General features: G+C 33.8%; 1 protein-coding gene across 1 annotated transcript in view; it reads left to right on the top strand.

Moving 5' to 3' along the window:
* Positions 1 to 11,455: 11,455 nt before the first annotated feature.
* The window catches only part of LOC113111928 (AT-rich interactive domain-containing protein 5B-like), a 103,678-nt gene continuing 89,974 nt past the window's right edge, over positions 11,456 to 25,159 (top strand). The window contains exons 1-3 of the mRNA XM_026277151.1: positions 11,456 to 11,588; positions 11,848 to 12,102; positions 23,534 to 23,768. Of these exons, the coding sequence (XP_026132936.1) occupies positions 11,568 to 11,588; positions 11,848 to 12,102; positions 23,534 to 23,768 (511 nt within the window). The 5' untranslated portion in view covers positions 11,456 to 11,567. The remainder of the gene's footprint in view (positions 11,589 to 11,847; positions 12,103 to 23,533; positions 23,769 to 25,159) is intronic.

Raw genomic sequence — 25,159 nt, 5'->3', positions numbered from 1 at the left:
TCTTCAGGCGATGTAATATGCGTAGCAATTTTGCTGCATTACGGAGAAAAGAGACAAAGTAAAACATTTTTACAAGTTAAAAGGATAAATTAGGATGGAAATGATTTAAGAGCTAACATTTGGTCTTAGTCCTGGGACCAGATGTTAGATTTTCCTCCAGTGGAAGAAAGTTATGGAGGTTATCCAGAATGCTTGACTGGTAGCCTCTTGGCTTTCCGCACATTCCAAAATTGCCATGTAATTTAAGACCTTGTTTTCATTGCAAAATAGCGCGGTGCGTTCAATTCGGTGCGGTTACAGTCGTGTTACAGAACACAAAAATAATGTTTGCATTGTTCGAGGAAGCCAGGCGCAATTGCTGTTCTGTGCGGGTAATAAATGTGGCGGATAGCTCTGTTGTGCAGTAAAATTCTTTTAAAGCACACAGGTTTAGTGCTTTGCCTAGATTGTTTTGTCAGCTCTTTACCCATGCAAATGTTTAAGAGCGCTCGGCCTTGTTTGCATTAAGCTCATGACATTTCAACCGCTTTTCCCCGTATCATTTACATAAGAATCGTTCCTCTTTAGAAACCTGAGACTTAAACATGAACAATATGGTTCCCCTTTGTTTCAACAGAACTCAATAATAACAGCCCATTATCTTCAAGCGTAGTTTAGATTCATTTGGAGTCCTGGTGAGCACCATTAATGCTGCTTACATAATGAAATTCATCCAGTCTTTTGGGCTCCTTGTATAAATCATTAATTTCCCGCTGTAGCACAAGTAAAAGTGGGTCTAAATCAACCCAACCCTGTTGTTTCATTTGAAAAGAATCATTCTGTTGCTTTAGAGTCGTCTTATCTGGATCTGATACTGTGGGTTTGCCTGCGCTGGTTTCAAGTGAAATAAGAAAAAGAAAGAGAATAGTTGCAAAGGTCAGGTTTTATTGACAGAACTATCACAGGAATGTACCGTCCGTGTCACACACGATGTGAAATGCACCGGTGAAACACATATAAAATGTCATGTTCCTGACTGTTGTTCTGAAATTTCTGCTGTGTGAATTGTTTGATTTGATTACATTTTTTTCTGTTTGTATCAAATGGATGTTCGGGATCTTGTGAGCTGCACTTATCTCACAGATAAGATCAAATAAACCCATGTACACTTAACACTTTATGTTTCCTGTCAATAAAGCCGAGACCTATAAAAAAGGTCACTGTAGCACGATTCTGGTGCTTTACGAGAGCTGCGTCACGGCCGCACTGCTGTGTCACACATCATTCACACTGTGACTGCAAACAATAATAAAAAAAGAAATATAAATGTAAATACACCCATAATAATAATAATAATAATAATAATAATAATACATATTTAATATATTAACAATGACTAAATAAAATGATTCATATTTAAATAATAATAAAATTATTATTATTACAATAAACAATAAAACAATAAATATCTAATACAGAATTGCACTACTACAACTACTACTACTACTATTTAATTTAATAACAATGACTAATAAGACCAATCAGTATATAAGTAATAATTTATTATTATTATTATTATGTCAATAATAGAACAATCAGTTACATAATAAAATTATTGTACTACTACTACTACTACTACTAATAAAATCCCAATAAAAGTATTATAGCTACATTATTAATCAGTGCATTATTTTTTCAATATTATGTAAATTAAAAAAAATGTACAATCAGTTATATAATAACATATTATTGCATGTGTGCTAGGTTTATTATGAAAACGAAACAAATAATAATAGTAAAAATAATATTAACTTAAGAGACAAAATAATCTTAAATAAAAAATAAACTGGCAATGTTATTTTATTTTTAATTTTATTTTATTTTGTTTTCAATGTATAAATATTTGAAAAAATATATTTTAAACAAAATAAAATTTGCTAAATATGATTAAAAAATATAATAGTAGCACTAACATGACACTGGTGTGTGCGCATACTGATAGAGAAAGATGTAATTGTAAAAATGGTACAAAATTTAAAATAAAATGTATGTATAAAATAAGTGTTTAAAATAAAACAAAAATACAATTCAGAAAAAAAAATAACAATCAATAAAATAAACACACAAACTGTAATTTTACTTACTCAAAAACTATTTAATACAAAATCACAGCTAGAGATAAACACGCTTTCATGAAATTGGATTCAAAACATATATAATAGCTGTTGAGGTACAGGCCATAAACAAACTAGCCCCGGCCTGTATTCATGTGTTGCAAATGTACTGTTCATGTTCTAATCAGCGTTACGATGAGTCCCAGAATGACACCGTCGGCTGCCGGCAGAGACTCAGGAGAGCGGTTTGAAGCCTTTTCATGCGTGTTGCAACCATAGACTATGCATGTGAGTGGGTGTTTGTTCATGTCACAACCAGCGACGATAATGAGAAATATTTGCCTTTATCCAAACTGGTATTAGCAGCACCTCAAACGGACGAGGATAGACTGACATGAAACACGATAAGTACATGCAGTACAATTGAATGTGAAATTTTACACTGCCTTTGATAACAAGTCCCAGCTCTGCTGGTTCCTCTGCTGTTTCAAGGCTCCCACATTTTGTTTAATCCATTCTGGGTGTGATAATGTTAAGGTTCCTATAATGCAAAGCAGCGTTTTGCCTCGGTGACAGATGAAACGCGTTGTATAACAGGCTGAATAATACATTTTTAATATCACTCCTTAAAGCATAGAAGCTCCATTGTAATGAGTTGCATTATTATATGCAGGAGTGTGAATTATGCAGAACCTTCAGTATTATTTGAACTGTATGGTAATGGCTGTATCCAGTGGCCTCAAGATTAGTGCATTCACCTTGTGCTCAGAACATGATAGTACTCGATCATTTGCAGCCGTATATTAAAAAATAAAACAACGCCTCCAATTAAGTTGCGTTTCAAAGCCTGGGCCTTAATGCAGTAATGCAGTAAAAGTCATTATGTGCCTGGATGATAGAAGGAAAGTGCTGCAGGAGGAACAGACATGGATATTGATCTAATATTATCAGCCCAGTGTCATATTCCCTAAGGCACAAATTGATGCTTGCCAGCAAACAGATTTCTTTTTTTTTTCAGAGTTGCACAGTGAACTCTGTGTTGAATGAAGGAGACTAGTATTTCAGAGATGTTTGTTCTTTGATTGATTGCTCTTAAAGAAACAATTCACCAAAAATAAAGGTCATGCTTTCATTTCATTCCAAACTTGTATGACCAATTCATTCAGTGGAGCACAAAAGGAGTCATTTTTGGGGGGCCATCAGTTGCTAAAAATGACTACAAATACCATGAAGTGACTATTAAAAATGGTTATATGACTATATTTCATGCCTTCTCAAGTCATATGATGGTTGTGTTGTTGCTGAGATGTATTTTTCTGAAAGCTTTCCTGTTGTCACATAGCTCTCAAATCTGACGAAGGCTCAAGAATTTTCCCACTGGTTTTGACAACATTGGTTCTTGCACGTCTTGCGAGTGATCGTGATGTGCAGTGTTTGAATGTTTGAAGTGAATGCAAGCGTGAATACGATTTAAGAGATCTGAGATCTTATTCTCCACAGGGGAACAGATGAATAACGGCTTACATTTTGGCCTGTTCCTCACTCAAAACTACTGTACTACTGGTTTTAGAAAACTAAAGGTGCAGCCACATTAGCAAAATTTCAGTCCATTGTCTGATATTCTCCACCAATAATTAGAAGTGGCCAAATTGTCTGCCCCTCAATATTTGACATTCCTGTTGCTGTTTGTTATGCTCCATTCCCCCAGGTGTCACGGTTGACGCCGGACAGAGGGCGTGTCTGAAACTTTGCCCTGACGCGACCATCATAGTGACGACAGACAACCACATCCTTTACCTCTATTCACTGGTGTTGCATGAATGTGATTGGCTAGCGTCTGTACTAGTGTATTTGCATAAGGTGAACTGATTGGCTGAAGCCTGCATAGGCGCTTGAAAATGTAAAAAGTTTTCGACTTATGTCACGAGCCACGCCAGTTACGTGATGCAACGGACCCACAATTCAATTTGGCAACCCGTGACGTCACTCCATTCAAAGAGAAGTAAATGGTCAATCAAATAAAAAAGCGGGCTTTAACGGTTTCACCATTTTAACTGTGAAAATGCAAAGATGTAAGTAGCAAAACACTTTTTTTGTTTTTTGATGACTGTTTTACGATAGAAATGTTTAAGCGACAGACAATAATGTTTAGTGATGCAAACTACCCAACTTTTTTCTAGTTCTGAATTTACAATATAAGCTGTTATTTATGTAATTCATAGCTGAATTTGACACCATGATAAACATTAACACAGCATGTTCTACAGTTATACAAAAGTTTATATTATATCTATATTTTAAAAATAAAAATATATTTTTGCAAATAGGTCAAATTGATTACAATGAGCTCTACATTGAAATAGTAACATTTCAATTAGCTAGTTTTATTAAATTAAAAATATTATTGAACATCACTGAACCCAGTGTTTAAGATATGAATCTGTGTGGCAAAATCTTTCACTCACAAAATTCTAGATCGCATGAAATTCTATTGAAATGACTGGATTTTGCCCATGAAAAGGGTAATTAAGGGTAATTCACTTTAATGAATTTAATGCGGAAAAGAGCAGCATAAACATTCTGCTAAATTGCTCCTTTTGTTCTCAATGTAAAATTACATGGTGAAAAAATTATCAGGTTTGTAGTATCATGGGGATTACTAAATTATATTTATTTCTGGTTCCAAATATCTTCTTTACAAATAATTACCCCTCATTTTTTTCCAAATAGTTACAGCTTGCTAATATACAGTAGGTGCTATTAAACAACAGTGCATATTATAAAGCAAAACCTGAAAGGTGAATCCTCAAGAGCATATCTATGTGTTGTCAGTTCCGTTCAGTTACCGTGTGGCTCTACGCTGCTTTTGCACAATTCCCACTTTCCTAATTCAATGATTAAATGACTCATATAGTCACTGTTTTAATTTGTTGTCATGGTGAAATCTTCTCTAGGCCACTACATACAATACCAAAGGCATCATAGGAAAGTGGAAAAGGATTTGGCAATGACACAATTCAAATAACGGACATAAACATCTAAGAATAAAAAAGCCACAGTGCTTTTCTGAGAATCCCCCTTGTTGTTCTGCAAATTAAAGCCATTCATTCTCATGTTAATGATAGCCCTCTGTCAAGCTGAGCTGATGACTATTAGTTTCCACAGCCTTGCACCATTAACGAGAAAATATGTATGCTGCATTTTTGTATGTTTGCATTTGCCGGTCAGGTTCACACATTTGCTCAAGCAGGAGTAACCAGCTATGGTTTCTGAGAAACATGCAAATCAAATTATTTTTGAGCGCAGATGCAATCAGTGTTTGTGACATCCTATGGGAGATATTGCTTTGTTTTCCTGACAAAAGACACAGTGTAAAGGGAGCATGTGTTTTCCATTTTTACTGAATAAAGCTATAGTGTGCTTTCATCTAGCGAAGCACAATACACAAGCCATCAAAAATGTATGTTGAAAATTAGGCAAGGGTTTATGTGCTGAAACAATGCAGTTTTACTTAAAGGTGAAGTGTGATGTTTTTATTTATTTATTTATTTTTTAAATACCTTCTGTCTAGACAGATATAAGTAAGCGATTCATAGGTTGATTCCCCTGAATAGTGTAAACACTGTGATTAACATGTGGCTTTGTTTGAGCTCCATAGCAACACATCAGATTGGCTCAACCAATAGCATAACTTTGGGGTGGGGCTATCCATCTATTTGTCCAATGGCAGAGTTTGGAAACCTGTTTGAAAATGCTCATTTTTGCATTTGCATGTGGTGACTTTAGTGGCACTGAATGACACACTTTAGCTTTAACAAACAAGACATGGTTTTAAAAATTATAATTAAAGGAATAGTTCAACCCAAAATGAATATTTTATGAAAATTTTCCTCGGGCCATCCAGTATGTAAATGAGATTGTTTCCTCATCGGAACAGATTTGGATAAATTTAGCATTACATCACATGCTCATCAATGGATCATCTGAAGTGAAAAGTTCAGATGAGATGACTTTTTCACTGGAAAAAGCTATATTATGGATTGTGGCCGGAAGCAACAGTTTGAAGTTAAAATGCTTTAATGATTTGTTTGTTTGTTACAAACATGCAGCTTTTCGCTTCACAAGATGTTGATGGAATGGTGTGCATTACTTGTGGATTATTGTGATATTTTTATCAGTTTTTTGGACTTTCATTCTGACGGCACCCATTCACTTTATTGGATCCATGGCGAGAGAGTGATATAATGTGTAATTTATACAAACAAACAAATCTACTACATCTACTCATCATGGACGGCTTAAAGGTGAGTACATTTTCCTTTATACCAAAGCATAACCAAAAGTAGACTTCAGTTTGACTTAAATATAAAAAATGTTGGTTGCATTTGTAGATGACTGGGATATTATTTGGAGTGAAATTGGGGGGGGGGGGGGGGGGGGTATCAGTTTAAATCTGAGCAAGAGGTGTTGGAAGAACGCAGCAATATTTGCTATTTTTAGGTGGGAACTCATATGTTGCTTTGTCTGGCTGGTGTCATCATCTCTGCCAGTTTCATATATCATCCTATTTACTGCTCGGTGTCTATGCATCCGAACAAGAGGGAGCAGATGGACCTGTAAAGATGACTGATAAACATTCCCTTTAACTGGAAATTGGTGCAATGAGATATTAGAGATATTCTGAATAAATAATAAGCATGACAAAAGCAAGCAGTTCGTTTGGTGATTATTTTAGTCTTTGATATCCCTGCACGTCATTCAGAACATGTGCTTTAAACATATGCTCATCTGTTTTTCAAGCCAGCATGTTGCAGCACACCTGATCACCTGTCTTTCTAAAACAGTATATGCTGTTGTCGAGGACAAAATATGGTTGGGATAATGTAATAATCCTGTGCTAGCTCTATTTTGATAATCTATAATGAATAAAAGTATTTGTGAATGAGTGTTTGTTAAGAAAATATAAAGTATCGCTAACTTTGTCAATTCTTTCATAGTTATTCTTTTTTTTCTTTTTACTGAACATACATGGGAAAAATTAAGACAAAAATAAATCTTAATAATATATAAATGGTATGAGAGAGATTTATCTTAATAGTTAGACACTTATTTTCCTATAGTGTTATTTATTTAATAAGAAATCATAATTAGCATATTTTTTCCCCATGACTTGTTGGGCAATTTCAATACAAATTTAGTAAATCAGACAAACTCCGCTGTCATCTGTTCAAAACTGCTGAAAATTATACCATGGTAGTTATTAAAATATTTATATTTAATTTTGAACGTCAAAGGTGAAAGAAATTCAAGAATAATTTTGATACAAATAATACAAATAATTTGATACAAAAAATTTGATATAAATAAAACATGTTTTTTAAACAAACAAAAACAATCAATAAAATTAACTATATTCATTAAGATGTTTTTTTTACTATGTGGATACTATTTTTAAGGCATCATTTTTATTATATTTTATTTCAGCACAACTCTCTTAGGATCTCCTTACTTCTGATCGTCTTCTTATTCTTGCTTTACAATGGATCGCAGACTTATAAGTGCATTATCGCCACCTATCTCTCAAGTGGGATAGGTGGCGGTAATGCACTTATAAATCTGCGATCTGCCGTAAAGCAAGAAGAAGAAGAAGACGTGTCACACACAGGCTGAAGAAAAAGCGCGAACACGCTTAGGACAGTTCTAACATTGTGGTGAATCAGAGGTAAGAAAACTACATAAATACTGTTTAGTTTCTTGCACAGACCGATTGTTTCATGTCTTTACACATCAATGTATCGTCCCAAGCCGCAGGGTTTAATTTGGCTATGTTTGTGTGTGTTTTTTTTTAGTCTCAAAGCCGTGATTCCGATTCACTTCCATTATGACTGACAGACTGCAACGGTTTGAATTAAAAATCTTTGTTTGAGTTCAACTGAAGAAACAAAGTCACCTACATTTTGGATGCCTTGGGGGTAAACAGATAAACATCTAATTTTCATTTTTGGATGAACTATCCCTTTAATAAATATAATTTAGGGGTGTCACGCCAAATGAAAACTTTTGCAGTGCTTCCAAAAAAAGTTAGATATTTGAACAATTCTGAGACAAAATATATCAAGTTTCTATATATGGATGAAAACAATTATTGCTGTTTACTCAAATAGACACTCAAATAGTACATATATGCCGGTTGCATTTATTAAAATTTGTATAATTTTCTTTTGAATTTATAAAATTATGGGTGAGGTGAGCTCAATTCGTGTCTGCTCTGCTTTACTTCAATGGGCTGCAGTGTGTGATTTCTGCCACTGACAGCAGTCTTGAGTTTGTAGCAATTTGTCATTAATTTATATCTTGTCTCTAAAGGGAGGAAAAAAAGTGCTGATGCTGTTTTTGCTGCCCATCCTCCAAATTACTGACGGTAAGGTGAACAGCATTTCAATGCCTCGGAGCGATACTCGGAAATAACTATGCTTCTTATTCAAAACAGGTTCTGAAACCAAAGAGGATAATATATAATTACAGGCAATTTACTAAGAAGAACACTAGTGCATTTAGGAGTGAGTGAATGGCAAGGCATCTAAGTTGTCAGTTGTATTCAAATGTAGCTTGGAAGAACTGAAAATGAAATTAATTTTCTGTCACATTGTTCTGAAAACAAATATGGGGATTAATACAGTGCTGAAGAGCGCATAGTCATGCAAAAATCTATTGACAGGCGAAGCAGCACATTGAGTCTCACAGTGCGAGAAATAGTGAATTCAATTTTTCCACAAGCTTTCAAACTGTAAATGTTCCTTGCAGCTCTGAGAGAAAGATTAGGCTATCAATCTGCTCTACTCATACTGTCAGCAAGCACGGGAAATCTATGCTGCAAAGCAGATACTGAAACACACAATCTGTGAGGCAAATTATTCTTAACATCCTAATCATCATTTATTACTACTGGGGCAATCAGGAAAGAGAACAGTATTTGAAAATAGCTTATAAAGAGTGAAATGACTATCCAAGATGGTAAACAGCTAAGAAAAGCAGAGACTGGGCTAAAATAACAAATAGGACACATACAGGCAGTATAAAAAACATATGTTTGGGCTTGACAGGAACTTGGTGAATCATTTAGTATTTAATCCATTTAGCAAAAAAAAAAAAAACACCCCTGTATTATGTTGTCTGTTATGGCTCTTATCCATGTTCTTTTATCTGATTGCGATCTGTGTTTGTACAGAGGCTGTCTTCGCCTCTCATGTCAATGTGTGTCACAGTGCAGTGGGATGATTGATGGTGTGCTTGAATGCACTTGCTATTACCGCTCACCGTCTCAAATAAAGGAGTTTAATCATAGGCTGACATCACGTTTACAGCGCCGCTCTCCTCCAATCACAAGGAAGGTCGCATACTATCACACAGCTGCAATAAAATCTGCAGAGTAGAATGACTTAAATGCTGGCTGACGACCAATATCTCACTCATTCTAATCTAAGAGATTTAAGATGGTGACAACATTTAACATAACCTTGATTACCAAGATGTGCAAATATATTATATAATGATTAAATAATAATTGAATAATGTCATGAAACTTTGATTCATGTTTAAAATTATATATATATATATATATATATATATATATATATATATATATATATACTACTCTTATTATATACGCTTTCTAAAAAAAATTAATTAATAAAATGACCAAACAATATTGTATTACACAATACCTATAATTCTACAATTATATAAGATATCTTTATATATCTACATACTAGACCAGCAAAATATTATTCTATTAGCCAGCAATATATATATATATATATATATATATATATATATATATATATATATATATATATATATATATATATGTGTGTGTGTGTGTGTGTGTGTGTGTGTGTGTGTGTGTGTGTGTAATTAATTATTAATGTGTATCTAATAATGCCTTAATTATTTACAATTAATTCTTATCATTAATAATGTAATATAATATATTTATTTATTTATTATTATTATTAACATCATTTAATTATTTTTTCTAAATTATCAGCTATTTGCGTGGCCATACATTTAAATCATTTATCAAAATCCTGGGCAGCTATATGTATTCTATTCATAGTTTCATCCAGTTCTGCAGAATAATAACCCCGCCCCCAAAACACAATAATGTCTCATGATTCAGATTTACCAAATCACATTCGCCGCACATTGTCTGCTCAGTTCATTTGGGTTAGGCTGTCATAAGAAGCATGAATGTGATCACATCCATAATCACCAGCTGCCCCTCGTGACTGGAGATAAAACATTGCATAAGACATAAAAATAGCTGACGTAAATGTTACATCCTGTAATTTAGGGCATATGCTACAACTTTTAAGGGCACAGCCATACATTATGAAATGAGGCAAATAACTACATGAGCAAAAACTCACGGGCACGTACATTAATGTTCATAAATAATATTCGGGTTGTTATCTGTATGACAGATCTATCTTATTTTCGCCTCCACCGTGTAAAAACTCGACAGCAATATCAAATCATCTGCATAAAAACGCAACATTAGCGCGACTGAGCACTCCATCAAGAATCTGATCGCTTTGTAAGACATTTGATTTCTCTTGGCAAACAATCGCGTTTCTTACCATGGCATTTACTCGCCTAAAGCACACGACATGGGCGTAATAAAGTTTTTTCGCACTACCCGTGAACGTGATCAGATCACAGCGGCCATAATGGCAACAATTCAAAGGACGATATGAGAATGTTTCCATTAGTCGCGTTTACACGCGCTTGATACATTTCAACAGCGTTTGGGATCATGAAAGACGCTTCTGGATCGTAACAATCCCGATCACATCCCGCCATAACCAGACACTTTAACGCGCGTTAATGTTTCTGCATTAGTAATATGATTATATTAAATGATTATACAATAAACGCATTCGAGATATAAAACGAAGAATCTCTGCAGGAAATGTTTCGGTACACTCTACAAACCTCCTTTACTCAGGTCCTGACAGATGCAGACCAGCGTTATCGCGCATATTCTCAAATACCGCCGTTTGTTTTGAGTCTTAAAAAAATGGTTAGTCTATAATCCGTGTTTGCATTTAGAGCATTTTCATAACCAGCGCCAGGTTTTGTCGAAAGAGGAGGTGGGAATTTATAAATCGACTTTGAGCGACTGACATGCTGCACATGCACGAGGCTCGATTCGCATTCACGAATTTAATATGAATACGCGGTGGCCAAAAATGTAGGAAAATGATCGTAAGCGAAACAATAGAGGATGAAAAAATATTAGACATCAATCGCGGACATTTTAAGTGAGTTGATTTCGCACCGCGTCGGTTTCATATTGAAGGTCGTCGCGTTGATGCGTGCGTTGATATTTTGCTCTTCCAGGACCTGTGCCGATCCATTCAAGCCAACAAGTTTGGAGAGAATGTTTGAGTTTAATCAATTCAGAGCGACGAGATGGAGCCCAACTCACTCCTGGTAATATCAGCCACTCCGCTTTCATTTCTGCCTCTAATTAATTTATTGCGCGCGCGCATCTAGGCATACGATACGATAAGGAACCAATGGAAGAAACTTTAGGACTAAAGTTAATATTTTATTATTCATATTTCCATCTAAAGTGATTTATCATGTGATCAGCTGGAATTCGCTGCTCGCGTCTCCGATCCTGCGTTATATCAAATGTGTCTGTGTGTTGCTGAATATAAATATGGCATGTCTATTTGTGTTTCCGCAGTGGGTAGGCTCACCTTGTGGTTTACACGGACCTTACATTTTCTACAAGGCGTTTAGATTTCACCTTGAAGGCAAAGCGAGGATTCTGTCCCTGGGTGATTTTTTCTTGGTCAGATGTAAAGCAGGGGAACCCGTCTGCATAGCAGAGCTACAGCTCTTATGGGAGGAAAGGACAACCAAGCAACTTCTATCCAGCTCCAAACTTTATTTTCTCCCAGAAGATACCCCCCAGGGCAGAAGTGTCACTCACGGAGAGGTAATTTCTCGTTTTCCTGCTTTCCACGAATGTTTATTGTGACATGGATGAAATATGTGCTGTGAGCGGCTGTGCATCGCATTGCATCTATTCCGCTATGTGATCACAAGACATCTAATGCATCCCGTTTAATAATAGACGTGCAGTCATAGTGGACCCTTGTGTTAATTTCGCCTCGGCTCATTTGCATACGAGCGTTTAGCGCTTGCATTCTAAACAGCGTGCGATGATGAGAATGATGCCATTGTGTGAAGTTGTCACATCAGTGTTTTGCTTGTTTCATCTGATATATACAATGGGCTAGTGCGGAAACTGATCGAGACAACTGAAGCGCCTCGCTGTGGCGTCGCGATCTGCTGATTGTTGATAAATATAGTGCTGCTTTTGATGAGACGCGTGGCTCAAGGCAAATATACACGCGAACGATCGATGTGAAGTGCACTGTTGCTGATCGTCGCTGATGATATACGGTGTATGCTGGAGAATATGGAAGCCAGACGTTTGAAGTGCGCGATGCGAACTATTATCAATAGGAATTGATTAATAACGGCGCGCTGATCGAGCAGCTGCGATGCCTTAAAGGGAGCGCGTGACATTTATGAAGGTTATTATGTCAAAGTGCTGCAGCCTCATTCCACATTACACACAAGCTGAAGATGTGTTTACCCGATTAAAAAAAAAGAAAAAAAAAGCTTCTTTCTGGGGATTTAACCCTTTGATGTACTTAAACATTGTTCCTGTGTTTGTTTGTGCTGCTGTGCGTTTATGTACTAAGTAAGGTTTAAATGATTTTTGATTACTCCTATATCGTGTTATGTTGTAAAGCTGATTGTAACTACTTTGTAATACATTATTATATTAAAATTATATATAATTACGTCTGATGATACTATATAATTATTAATAATAAAATAATAATAATTATATATGATATCTGTAGGATGATCTCTTTATATAGCTATTTCTAACAGATCTGACCATTAAAATGATTTTGTTGGTTTGAAAGCTAATGTAGTCAGGTTGAGTCAGTCATAAATATTATAGATTTTTTTTTTTACTGATGTTTTTTCAGTAGCTAATATTCAAAACCAATTGACATTTTTACTGACTTAAATTTTTTATATAATAAATGTTAATATTATAATAATAATAAAATGTGATATTGCAGGGTGTAATTTTTATATATACCTCATCTGACCATTAAAATTATTTTGTTTATGAAATTTAATGTAGACAGATTTAGTCAGTGATAAAAATTACAGATTGTTTTTTTATGATAATGATAACTATTTTAATATTTGTATGTGTCCAGTAGCTAATATTCATAACCAACAGTTTTACCGACATTCACTAAATGATTTATGCAAACAACACAATAAAGCAATTAAAATCTATTTTACCAATGAACATAGTAATTTTCTGTTAAACACAGTGGTGCTGATCTTGTAGTTGATTTATTTCTGTGCTTTTATTTTCTTTACAGTGTAGAGAGTGTAAAGCATTCCCATCCATTGTGCTCTAGCAGTTGTGTTGCAATTGCTGTTTTAACAAAGCAGCACAGCTGCGGTCTTACATGGGTAATGTAACAAGGTCTGTACCTGTTTTATCTTGCACTGCTCATGTAATCACCGATCCCAAATACAAAAAGACAATCTGCTGTATGTGAACCTCCACTGTTCTACTGTCCTCCCCCCGGGGAGTGGAGGATCAAATAGCCTTTTCAAAATAATCAACAGGTTCTGTGTGAAGCCCTGTCGAAATGTCAAGGTTACTTTGCCGAATTATTATCAATATTAGGTGGAAACATAAACTGTTGCCAGCATCGACCTTGAAAACCTGTTGTTTACACATTGTAACGAGGTGTTATTGAGGAAAAGCATTAGTCTTAATGCACTGTTTGTTCAGTTGATCAGAGCGCTGTCCTCTTTCCAACGTGCCACCGGCCTCCCTCCCTTCCCCCACTCAGCAGCAATGCCAATTATTTGCTTTTCAAATTTATTACGCATTCATGACTGCTGATCTTGAAACGGCCTGGGAGATAGGATTACCAGCTAAGAACAATGCTCTGCTCTTAGGCATACTTTCCAGTTTTGATAATATGGGCCATTTTCTTTGCTGTTAGTCATTTTTGGGAGCTATTTTTAGGAGTAATAACATTATCATTATTAGTAGTACATATTTCTAAGTACTAACTGGTGCATAGTTTATCCAAAAATGAAAATTCTATTGGAATTCAATGGAAGTCAATAGCTGCCGTCAACTGTTTGGTTACAGACAGTAAAATATCTTCATTTGTGTTCAACAGAAGAGTAAAACCTAGGCAGGTCTGCAAAAGAAGATATTTGGAAGAATGTTGGTAACCAACATTTCTGGTAGCAATTGACTTCCATAGTATGGAAAAAAAATACTATGAAAGTCAATGGCTACCATCGCCTTTTTGGTTGCCAACAATCTTCAGAATATTTTCTTTCATGTTCACACTAAAGAAAGAAATGCACACAGGTTTTAATTTGAGTGATGACAGTATTTTAATTTGTGGGTGAACTGTCCGTCTACATTGTGCCTAATTGGCTAATTAACAGAACTATATCAGTTCAAATATATCCAGCATTGCAAGAGAATAGTGTTATTTTTCTATATTCGGTTGCAAAATAATGTTGTGTAAAAGTGTTCATAAAAATTCTGCAATGTTGTTTGATTTTTATTTGCTTTAATATGGAGTGTACTTGTTTTACACATGTCCTAACAAGTATTGTGCAAAAAGACTGTGAAGAATGTCCGCCACTCTTTTGTGCATTCCAAGTGTAGTTGCTAAATGAGACATGGTGAATTTAAATAACAATGTGATTAAGTGTCAGCCAAAGCACCTGCAGTAATGTGAGCTTCACAACTCCACAGCCTCAGATGCACTCAGCAGATTGTCCAATTAAATTACATTTGCATTTGCAGCGAATAACCCGAGTGACCGCTGATAAAGTTAATCAGCTATCAAAGAAACTGCCATGCATTTGCAGAGGTTGCAGTATGCTGTGTTAATGGTGCAATAATAGACATGTGTTCTGTTCACAAGAAGAGAGTCGATTTGAGTGGTTCTCAATTGTTGGGTCATGACCCAGAAATGGGTCACAGTTCTTTTCTTATAGGGTTGCAAAGAGTGTGCAAAAGCTTTATAAATGCACATGATAAAACACAACTTAGCATTTCATTGTGTGTAATTAGTCTAGAAAAGTAAATAAACTCATAATTTTTTAAAGGTCAGAGAAAATGCTTCCCATATATATATATATATATATATATATATATATATATATATATATATATATATATATATATATATAAATTTTCTCTCTCAATGCCGTGTATTCAAATTCATCTGTCATCAATGAAGCTAGCCAAATTAGAGAGTTTCCAGGGTTGCATCTGGGAAAGCTACAAAAAGAAATTATGACCCAGACTGCACTGGTGTGTGCTGTTATTATTAGCTAGTTTGATGTAAAAAAAAAAAAAAAAACATTCTTATGTAAATATTTTTATAGTTTATTTTTTATATTATTGTAGAATACTGTAGTATATGAAATTACAAGACTTTATTCTAAATTAAACAATATACAAATATTTATATAATTATTTAATTATATTTAATGTAAAAAATTATCAAGTTTTAAATTAAGCAATCTAAAATATTTATATTATTATATTATTTTGATATTGTTTATTATTATTATTATTATTATTATTTATATTATTAAACATTTTATATTGTTTCATATATATAAATATTTCTATAAATGCTGTCAAACAATTTATCGTCATTGATTGCATCAAAAATAAAAAAATAGTTTGCATAATATTTATATATCATTTATATATCTATCTATCTATATCTATATATATCTCTATCTATCTATCTATCTATCTATCTATCTATCTATCTATCTATCTATCTATCTATCTATCTATCTATCTATATATATATATATATATATATATATATATATATATATATATATATATATTAAATACTATTACAATAAAATATATTAAAAATAACAAATAATTAATTTCTCTTGTAATCATTAATTTATTATTAAATAATCTAATATTATATGAATACATACATACGTACATACATATGTAAGTAAATAAATAAAAATTGCAGTCTGACATTGTTTATGCTAAACAGCTTTGGTACTGTTGGGCCGCCGTTTGATGTTTATTTAAGCCCGAAGCAAAAGCATTGGAGAGCCACTGATCTGACAAGTTCCTCTGAATCTAAACCGTTTGAACTTTTGATCAACATTCAGTCTTATTTGAAGGCTCACCAACAAAGACTTTTACATAACACGAGTGGCAATGTGCTAATGTTTAGCGAGCGCATGTATGCAAACAGGAAGGTGTGCGAGTATGCTTGTGTGATAAAACAGGGCCACTCTGCAGTTGCCTTTTTCTTTCTACACCCAGGTGATGTAATTTCCCTTCTGGCTGGAGTTAGTCATTCATTAGAAGGATAGCAATGGCTGAAACGGCAACAGGCCTGCAGTGATCTAGCCGATAAAATTTAACACTTAGAGTTTGTGCCTAGAGAGGGCAACATAACACTCCTGTGAAGACGTGTAGTTTTTGCTTTTTTGAATCAAATTTTTTTTTGGCACTCTTGGGCCAACAAATTCTTGGGCGTACAGTCTTACTGTACTCCGCTGCACTGGTGCTCGACGCGGCTTCATGCGGATCTGTCGTTTATCCCATTTAATCTGTCCTTAAGCAGAAAAACTGCTTTCTTTTTCAGAAATAAAGATACAGAATACTCCCTAGCACAGCCAATATTTCATCAGTGATTGTATTTCACAGAAAATATGTGTCACTTTTAAGGGAGGAATTGTTTTGGCAAGAGCTCAGCGCTGCTCTCACAGTTTTTCAGTCTTTAATTGGACCCAGTTGTTCTAGAGTCCCTTAGCTCATAATATCATTGTTTTAGTGTGTGTGTGTGTGAGAGAGAGACAGAAGGCTTTTAACGCTGTGTCGACAGACTCGGCATTGGTGATACTCTTGAATAGCATTTATGTGACATAAGAACAGAACTAAATGAGGTTGGTGCTTTATAAATAGATTGCATATCAGATTCCAGCAAGCACTGTACACTTTGTCTAACAGGCATAGTTTGCATATCCATACGAAACCTCCAGCACTGTGCGTTTATAAACCATGTGTAAGAAAAGATAATGGCTGCGTGTGCAAATATGCTTGCAAATTTCCTCTTTTTGAGTGCCAGGAACTTCAAAGGATCCCGGGAAGGGCGCTAATGTCTTATTAGTTGCTTCTTTCAGCTGTTATTTGAATCACAAACCTGGAGATTCAGAGTTGTGCAGGAAGCGTGTGGCATTGATCCAGACTCATCTCTGCTGCCTGGCATCAGTCCATGTTTGTGTTTGAATCCCGAAGACATATTTATAGTTCAAATGAAATCAGCACTCCTCTTATAGGTAACATTTCCTAGCGTGTTATTTACTTTCCCTTGGCGGTTCACGTTGGGGATGTGCAAAGCTACATATTTTCGTGATTGACTAGGCAGTGACTAGTAAGTCTTGAAGAGATACTTCACCTATGTATATAACTTCTGTTATTATGTACTAATCTTTAGGACTTTATTTCTTGCTTGGAACATATACTAGCACTCAGAAGTTTCACGTTTTGAATAGAAGTCTCCTATGCTCAGTGGTGCTCACCTAGGCTGTGTTTATTTGATCAAAAATACAGTAAAACAGTAATACTGCGAAATATTATTGCAAATTAAAATGTCTTCTGTGTACGACAGCTGGATTTTTCAGTGCCACATGATTCTTCAGTTCTAATGTGCTTATTTGTTGTTCAATAATAAGCAATAAGTCACTCTGCTTATTTTTATGTGAAGTTCAAAAGAAAAGTATTTATTTGAAATAGAACATTCTAAATGTCTTCAGCACACTTTTGATCAGTTGAATGCATAAATAGGTATTGTTATAGGTATTAGTTATCTTTTTTAAATCTTGCTAATGTTTTAGTATGCACATTAGAATAATTTCTGAAGGATCATGTGGCACAGAAGACTGGAATTAATAATAGATTTGGAATTAGAAATATAATTAATAATAGTAATAGTTTAGCCATCACAGTGGGGGGGGGGGGGGGGGGGGGGAGTTGTAAAAACTGTAATAATTGTAAAAAAAAATCATAATATTTCTAGGGCTGTCAAATGATTAATCGCACCCAAAATAAGTTTTTGTTTACATAATATACTGTATGTCTGTGTGTTGAGTATATTTATGTATATATAAATACACACACATACAGTAAATATTTTGAAAATATTTCCATGTGTATATACTTATATTCATATAATTTATTTTATATGTATACATATATATATATATATATAATATATATATAATAAATAATATATATAATAAATACATATATATATAATTAATAAGCAGCATTTATTGCTTGAAATATATCATAGAATATGGTGGATTTGTACTTTTGTTAGCTATGGAGACAGTTCTGTAAATGGTTTGAATTTAGAAACACAACTTCTTGGAGACTTAACTGTGTTGACATACTTCACAAAGTCTCTTTTCATCTCTAAATGTATCCTCTTCAAAGAACTGCTGCCCAAAATATGAAATTGAAAAATTCAAGCTAAAACGGTCAACCTTGGTTAATGGGCGACTAGTCATTTTTAAATACCACATCTAAATAATCAAGTCACTTGTTTGTTAAATCCTGATTATTTAACCCTCAATGTGTGGATGACATTGATATTTCTAGTTTTTCTTTTTCCTTCATATGAGCGTTACGAGCAAACATTTGCATTGTCTCTCAAAGCTCTCATGTTTCATGACAAATGGGTTTAATTTTGTAAAGCAGTGTCATCATATTTCAGAGCGTCCCATTCTGCACATCCACGTCCAATCAGTGTGAGCGCATACAAACGGCTGTTGTTGGCGTGCTGTAAAAGGAACTGAATTAGATTCAGGAGAGATTTCAGTTGCACATCTGCAAGTTATTTCTGAATCAGTTCATGCCTCTTTGACAGCGAGTGTGCTAATTGCAGCAGGATGGAGCCGCGGGTCTCGTCTTCAGTGTGAATGTGCAAAACAGACGTTTAATGCAACACTGGAGTTTTGAGATGGGAAAATAAACTGTGTCAATTTGGGTCTAAACTTGGGAATGTATGACGTCAATGAGGTTGTTAAGTTAAGAAAGTTTACCTAAAGAGAGTGATCACATTTATTCATTGATCATGCCAGCCAAGTCTGGAATATTCACTCTATAAATAAAGAAAATAATCAAAATGGATAACATGGTGTTCATTTGTGATGTATTTATTTCACTAGATTATTCAAAAATAGGTTTTATTGTATAACTAATTTGTATTGAGTTGAAAATTGGAATATTATGATTGCATTCTTTTAGCATGATATAAAATTAAGAATTTATAAAGACTATAAGATGTTCGTACCATTAACTCCAAGGTTTAAGTGTGCTTCGATTCTGATGGAAATATTAGTGAATGTACACAAGTTTGTACAACACATATATTTACTTGCAAAGTAATTAGGGACATCTAATATTAAGGGGTCTTTACAGAATCTCTGTTTGTTTTCATAAGCGGAGGAATGGAGTAACACAGATTGAATTGTAGTCTTTGATTTATATTTTAATACTCTCATTTTAATCTGCAGTCGAGTGCCGCTTTCTTATAGTCTCCAATGCTAGGTATACCGAATATGAGCTTTGATAGATGAGATATTTTTTAGAGTTGCAGTATATTATTCTGATGTCGATCATTTATTTGGTTAAGTTTCTTAAAGAGTGTGTCAGTAATTTGTATGCGAGTATGAAAAAATGTAGACAAGGATGGTTTAATAGCATTTCAAATTTGACTTTTAAAGTTGGATTTGTTTCAAACTTTTCAACGAGACGCGTTAAACCATTTATTTATTGACTGATTTGCATCATGCCATTTATTTATTTATTTATTGAAATGTTGTGGTGAAAATATGTAGGTAAATATAGAAAATTATACTGGGTATTTTTAATATGCATATTAAAAGGAAAATCATTTTAATATATTGAAAAAAAAATGTTAAAATATAAAAGAAAGTGTATGATTGCCATTTCTTATAGTTGAGTGATTTATATCATACCATTTGGTATATGTCTGTGGGTACATATCCATGTTTATACTGTGTAGTGTTAATATGCATATAAATAGACATAATTAAATTAATAATTAAATTAAATTCGTGTTTAGTACATTTTTCCCCCCTGAAATTAATTTGTTTAAAATAATCCGCCTTAAAAATACCCAAGTATAACTTTTTAGAAGATGCATTGTCCAGTAGTTTCTTGTCTGAGCTCGGAGTGAGATCAATTGTTCAGGCTGTACTCTCGATTTAACTTTTAACTAGACTTTGAAAGACTTCCTAAGGATCTGCAAGGCCCCCTTTTCACGTTAGCAGGTCAATAATTAAATCGGCATGCAAGCAGGTGTACAAATCTGTGGTGACCTGGGGAATTCTTGAGCTGACCCTGAATCAGCGGTGTGAGACGGGCTCAGCTTGACTCTGGTTCAGGGGCTTCGGCGTCTACAACCCTTCACTCTACTTCTGAGAGACCCTTAAAGGGTAATAAAAAGGAGGCGAGTGTAAATCCAAAAGTAAACCAAGGGTATCTGTAAAAGCCTTTGATTGATCTTTCTCATAACATCACTTAATAATAGAAGGGAAATACAATCTGTTCAGTGTTTTTCTTTTTATTGTTTTATTTGTTTCCTCCTAAACGAATTTACACAATGAAGCAATATTTCAATCAAAGCAGTGAGGCGCAGTCAGAGCTTCAAAGCGGCGGAGCGGGGCACATGATCTCATAGTAAAGTTTGCTTTGTCGCCGTCAGGATTAACAGTGTTTGACCCACTTAGCTTTATATACGCGTGAAAACAGATGCCGCTGTGCTCAAATGGTCATTATGGAGAGGCTAGATTCATTTTTCTGCCACAAACATTTGGAGGTGTGCAGCCGTTTTCCATTTACACCCGCAAAAAAGGAAAAAAGGTCATTTAAATTAATGGTTCTCAAATAGTATTTCTTTAAATGGGAGTTGACATCTAACACCGTAACAAAATGAAAAGTAAACCAAATATATATGGAGTGTTTAATTGGCTTTAATTATTTTATTTAATTATTTTATCTTATTTTTAAACGTATTTAAATTTACATTTATTATTTAATTGTATTATTTCTGTTCTTATTTAATTTTAATTTTAATAATTTTTTATATTTTATTTAGTTTTATTAATGTATTTTAGTTTTGTATTTTAATGTATTAATGTATTATTTTTACTTATATTTTTTATTTATTTAGAATTTATTTTGTATGTATTTTAAATGTATTTATTGTTCACATTTTATTTTTTGTTTTTATTTTACTAATTTATATATTTTTTTCTTTTTGAAATGAATTTATTGATTTGTTTATTATTTTATTTAAATGTTTAATTTCATTAAATTATATTTTGTCTTTTTATGTTTTTTTTTGTTCTTCATTCATTTTATTTTTAATTGTATCATTTTATTTTTGTTTTTATTATTTTATTATTTTATTAATGCAACTAAAAATGGTGCATAGTTAGGAAAGCAAAAAAAAAAAAAAAAAAAAATATATATATATATATATATATATATATATATATATATATATATATATATATATATATATATATATATATACACACATTTCTTCAATTAATCAGTTATATATAATTTTTTTTTTAATAACTTTTAAGTTTGAGGTTCCACTGGTCTTAACTGCAGTATTGTACATTGCATGGAAATGCTATATAAGCCCAGAGGAATGCATACATAACCCAGTGCAAAGGAAATCATAGATAACGCATCCATATCCTTTTATTAAGGCCAAACCCCCTTGACTTTGTACCTCTTGGAAACTTTATAAACCTTTTCATATGGTGCAGTTAAGTACACTGAAGTAAAGTTCCATTACTCTGTTTGTGTGAGAGATAAATTGTTTGCTTGACAGCATTACAATGGGACCTATTCTATGGAACCATGAAAAAACTTTCTGAAACCTAAAAAGAAACAGCCCTACTTAAAGAGGACGTAATTAGACACGGCCTGTTCAGCAGAAAGTTGGTGCTGCCTGCAGATTCCAACAGAATAAAGCACTGAACGGAGAAGAAACAAAGAAATGAACTATATTAAAGTGTCGCAGAGCAGGTATTCCCTCTGATCTATGCTCGCTGTTATTGGGTCACACTTGGGAAGCATTGCCAAACAATGCGGAGGAAGCATTCAGTGAATTTTCTCAGCGTGCTGAACAGTGCAGTGGAGTCAGTCAAAAGTGCATGATCCAGTGCTCTGCCAAATCTGAACGCATCTGTTCCCCAGATTCCCTTTATAACCGGGACCGCTCTGTTATCCCGTGCCAGGTCACAAGCAAAGCTCTTGCTTAACTTTTATAAACGAATAAACCAAGCAAGACTGCTTGGCGAAGTCATTGTAATGCCTTAGTAATGCATTAGAATGGAATTGTACTCGAAATCACAACATTATGAATCACAACCTGAGCAAATACATATTAGAAGAAAAAATGTGTCTTTTTGTCTTGTCTTAGGCTGTGTACATTGAACCCAGTTCCTATTTATTTTTCAAATCTGATCTTTAGGACTGTTCACACTCTTATTTTGCAAATAATGTAATCAGATCAGTTTTGTGGAGTCAAATATTTGGTAATGGGGTCATTATGTTAGGGTCAAGTTAAAATTTTTATTGAAAATGAAAGCTGTTTTTGCTGCTTAATATTTTTTTATAAAAAAACAAACAGTATTTATTTTATAATTTTCAAACTAGAATTTTTTTTTTGTAACATTGTAAATGTCTTTGCTGTCACTGATAATCTTAATACGTCCTTAAATAAAAGTATTTTTCAATTGGATTTAAATTTATTTTATGTATATACTTATTTATATACGTATTTATATAAAATAATTTATAATAATTTATTTTATTATAATAATATATATATTTTTTAATTTTATTTATTTGATTTGATTTTATATTATTTAAATCTTTTTTTTACTTATATTTTTCATTTTTGAAAATGTATTTAAATGTATTTTTATTTATAATTTTATTATATTTGAACTTGTTTTTTTATTTTTATTTTAATATTTTATTTGTTTATTTTAATAAATATAACTTATTTTGGGCTACCACACTGTCAAATTATCTGGTATTTTAAGAGACCTACTAACCTTAGGGGATAATTGAGAAAATGGTGAATATTTTCATTAAATTGGCAATTTAAGAGTGTTTTGCCTGGTTTTGCCACTACACCTTTGCCCTTCCTCATTTTGCGTACTCCTCTCGACAGGATGAAGTGATCGCTGTCTCTGAGAAAGTCATAGTGAAGTTGGACGATCTGGTGAAATGGATGGTGGCGGACGTGTCGAGTTGGGACAAGGGTCTGCGGGCTGTACCCCTGAAACCCACCGTGCTGAAGGAGCTCGGCAAGAACGGCCAGAGAGAAGCGCTCCACAAATACAGAGAGTCCACGCTCAACAGCGGCCTCAACTTCAAGGACATCCTCAAAGAGAAGGCTGAGCTCGGTATGCAGCATGATTTCTTATTTTCACACGAGTCATACAGTAAGACTGGATTATGAATGATGATTTGATTGCGGCAGTATTCTGTATGACAATCATTTCCTGTGTAAAGAACATGAGGAAAGACACCCGAAAGCGTTTAATTGCATAGATCTAAGTAACATTCAAGAAAATATGTCACGACTAACCTCCTGCAGCCCTTGATAATAACATGGTTTGAATGTTTCTCTTTATGAGCGTCAAACCTATTTTTTACCGTGAGTAGACACTTAAGTGATTGTACAAGACACAACAAGAAAGTGTTTGAGTACGACACTTGTTTAAACAGGCAGGGTGTCGCCGCAGCATTAATCTCCCTCTGCGCTTTTTCCTTCTTCGGTTGTTTGTGTCTCTCATTATCTGGGAACAATATGGTGTGTAAATGCTCATTAATGTGCAGACGGATCACACCCAGTGTGATTACACTTCCTGTGTGATTGCTCAGTAAGGATCTGATTTATCAAAGCATTATATGTTTAGTTTTGTAGCTTCGGCGAAATCAAAACATTTGCTAATACTTATACTAATATCTTTTGCGTATTTTAAACCGAAATAATGGTGTGCGTGATAACAAAACGGGGTCAAACTCCATTTTGTGTTATGGTACAAGAAATGGCATCTGTTTCTTTTATTAGCGGTTGACAGTTATCACATGAGCTGTTATATTTGTAACCTTTGTAATGCAAGAGTGCTTTACTGGTGTGTGTGTGTGTGTATAATGCACTGTGTGCATTAACAACCTTCTAGATGGTTCATTTTGGCTGCTTTCCTGTTTTGCAAATATCTGCTGGCTTGGACTGGGTGATAACGAATACTTCCGATCAATTTGTTGGCGATTTTAAGATTAAGCTCAACTGTGAATGTTACACATGTTAATGTGCTTTTAATTTAGTGTCTTTAGGAATTCTTAATTGTCTTGTTAGAATGAGAGTGTTAAGAAATGGCTAGAGGTGCTTTGTTTTTGTTTTTTTCTTCTCTGTTTTCTTTTCATGGTGAAGCAGGACATTTTGGTAGGACATGTTTAAGGACTAGGTCATTTTGTTTAAATAGCCAATAGGCTTTAGTTTATCAAATCAAATTTGTAAACATGATGTTACTTGGTAACACTAGTCAGAAGCAGGATGAGTCATTAATGTTTTCAATAAATTAATAAATCATTTTAAATCTATAAAAAACGACTTGCTTTAAAAGTTTTTTTGTATATATATATATATATATATATATATATATATATATATATATATATATATATATATATATATATATATATATATATATATATATATATATATATTCAAAATGGAAATAAGCCTTGTTAGGCTATATATATGTTTATGTATGTGTGTGTATTAATA

The sequence above is a fragment of the Carassius auratus genome, chromosome 12 (assembly GCF_003368295.1).
Source record: "Carassius auratus strain Wakin chromosome 12, ASM336829v1, whole genome shotgun sequence".
NCBI classification, from domain to species: domain Eukaryota; kingdom Metazoa; phylum Chordata; class Actinopteri; order Cypriniformes; family Cyprinidae; genus Carassius; species Carassius auratus.
This window is presented reverse-complemented; position numbering and strand designations above follow the sequence as displayed.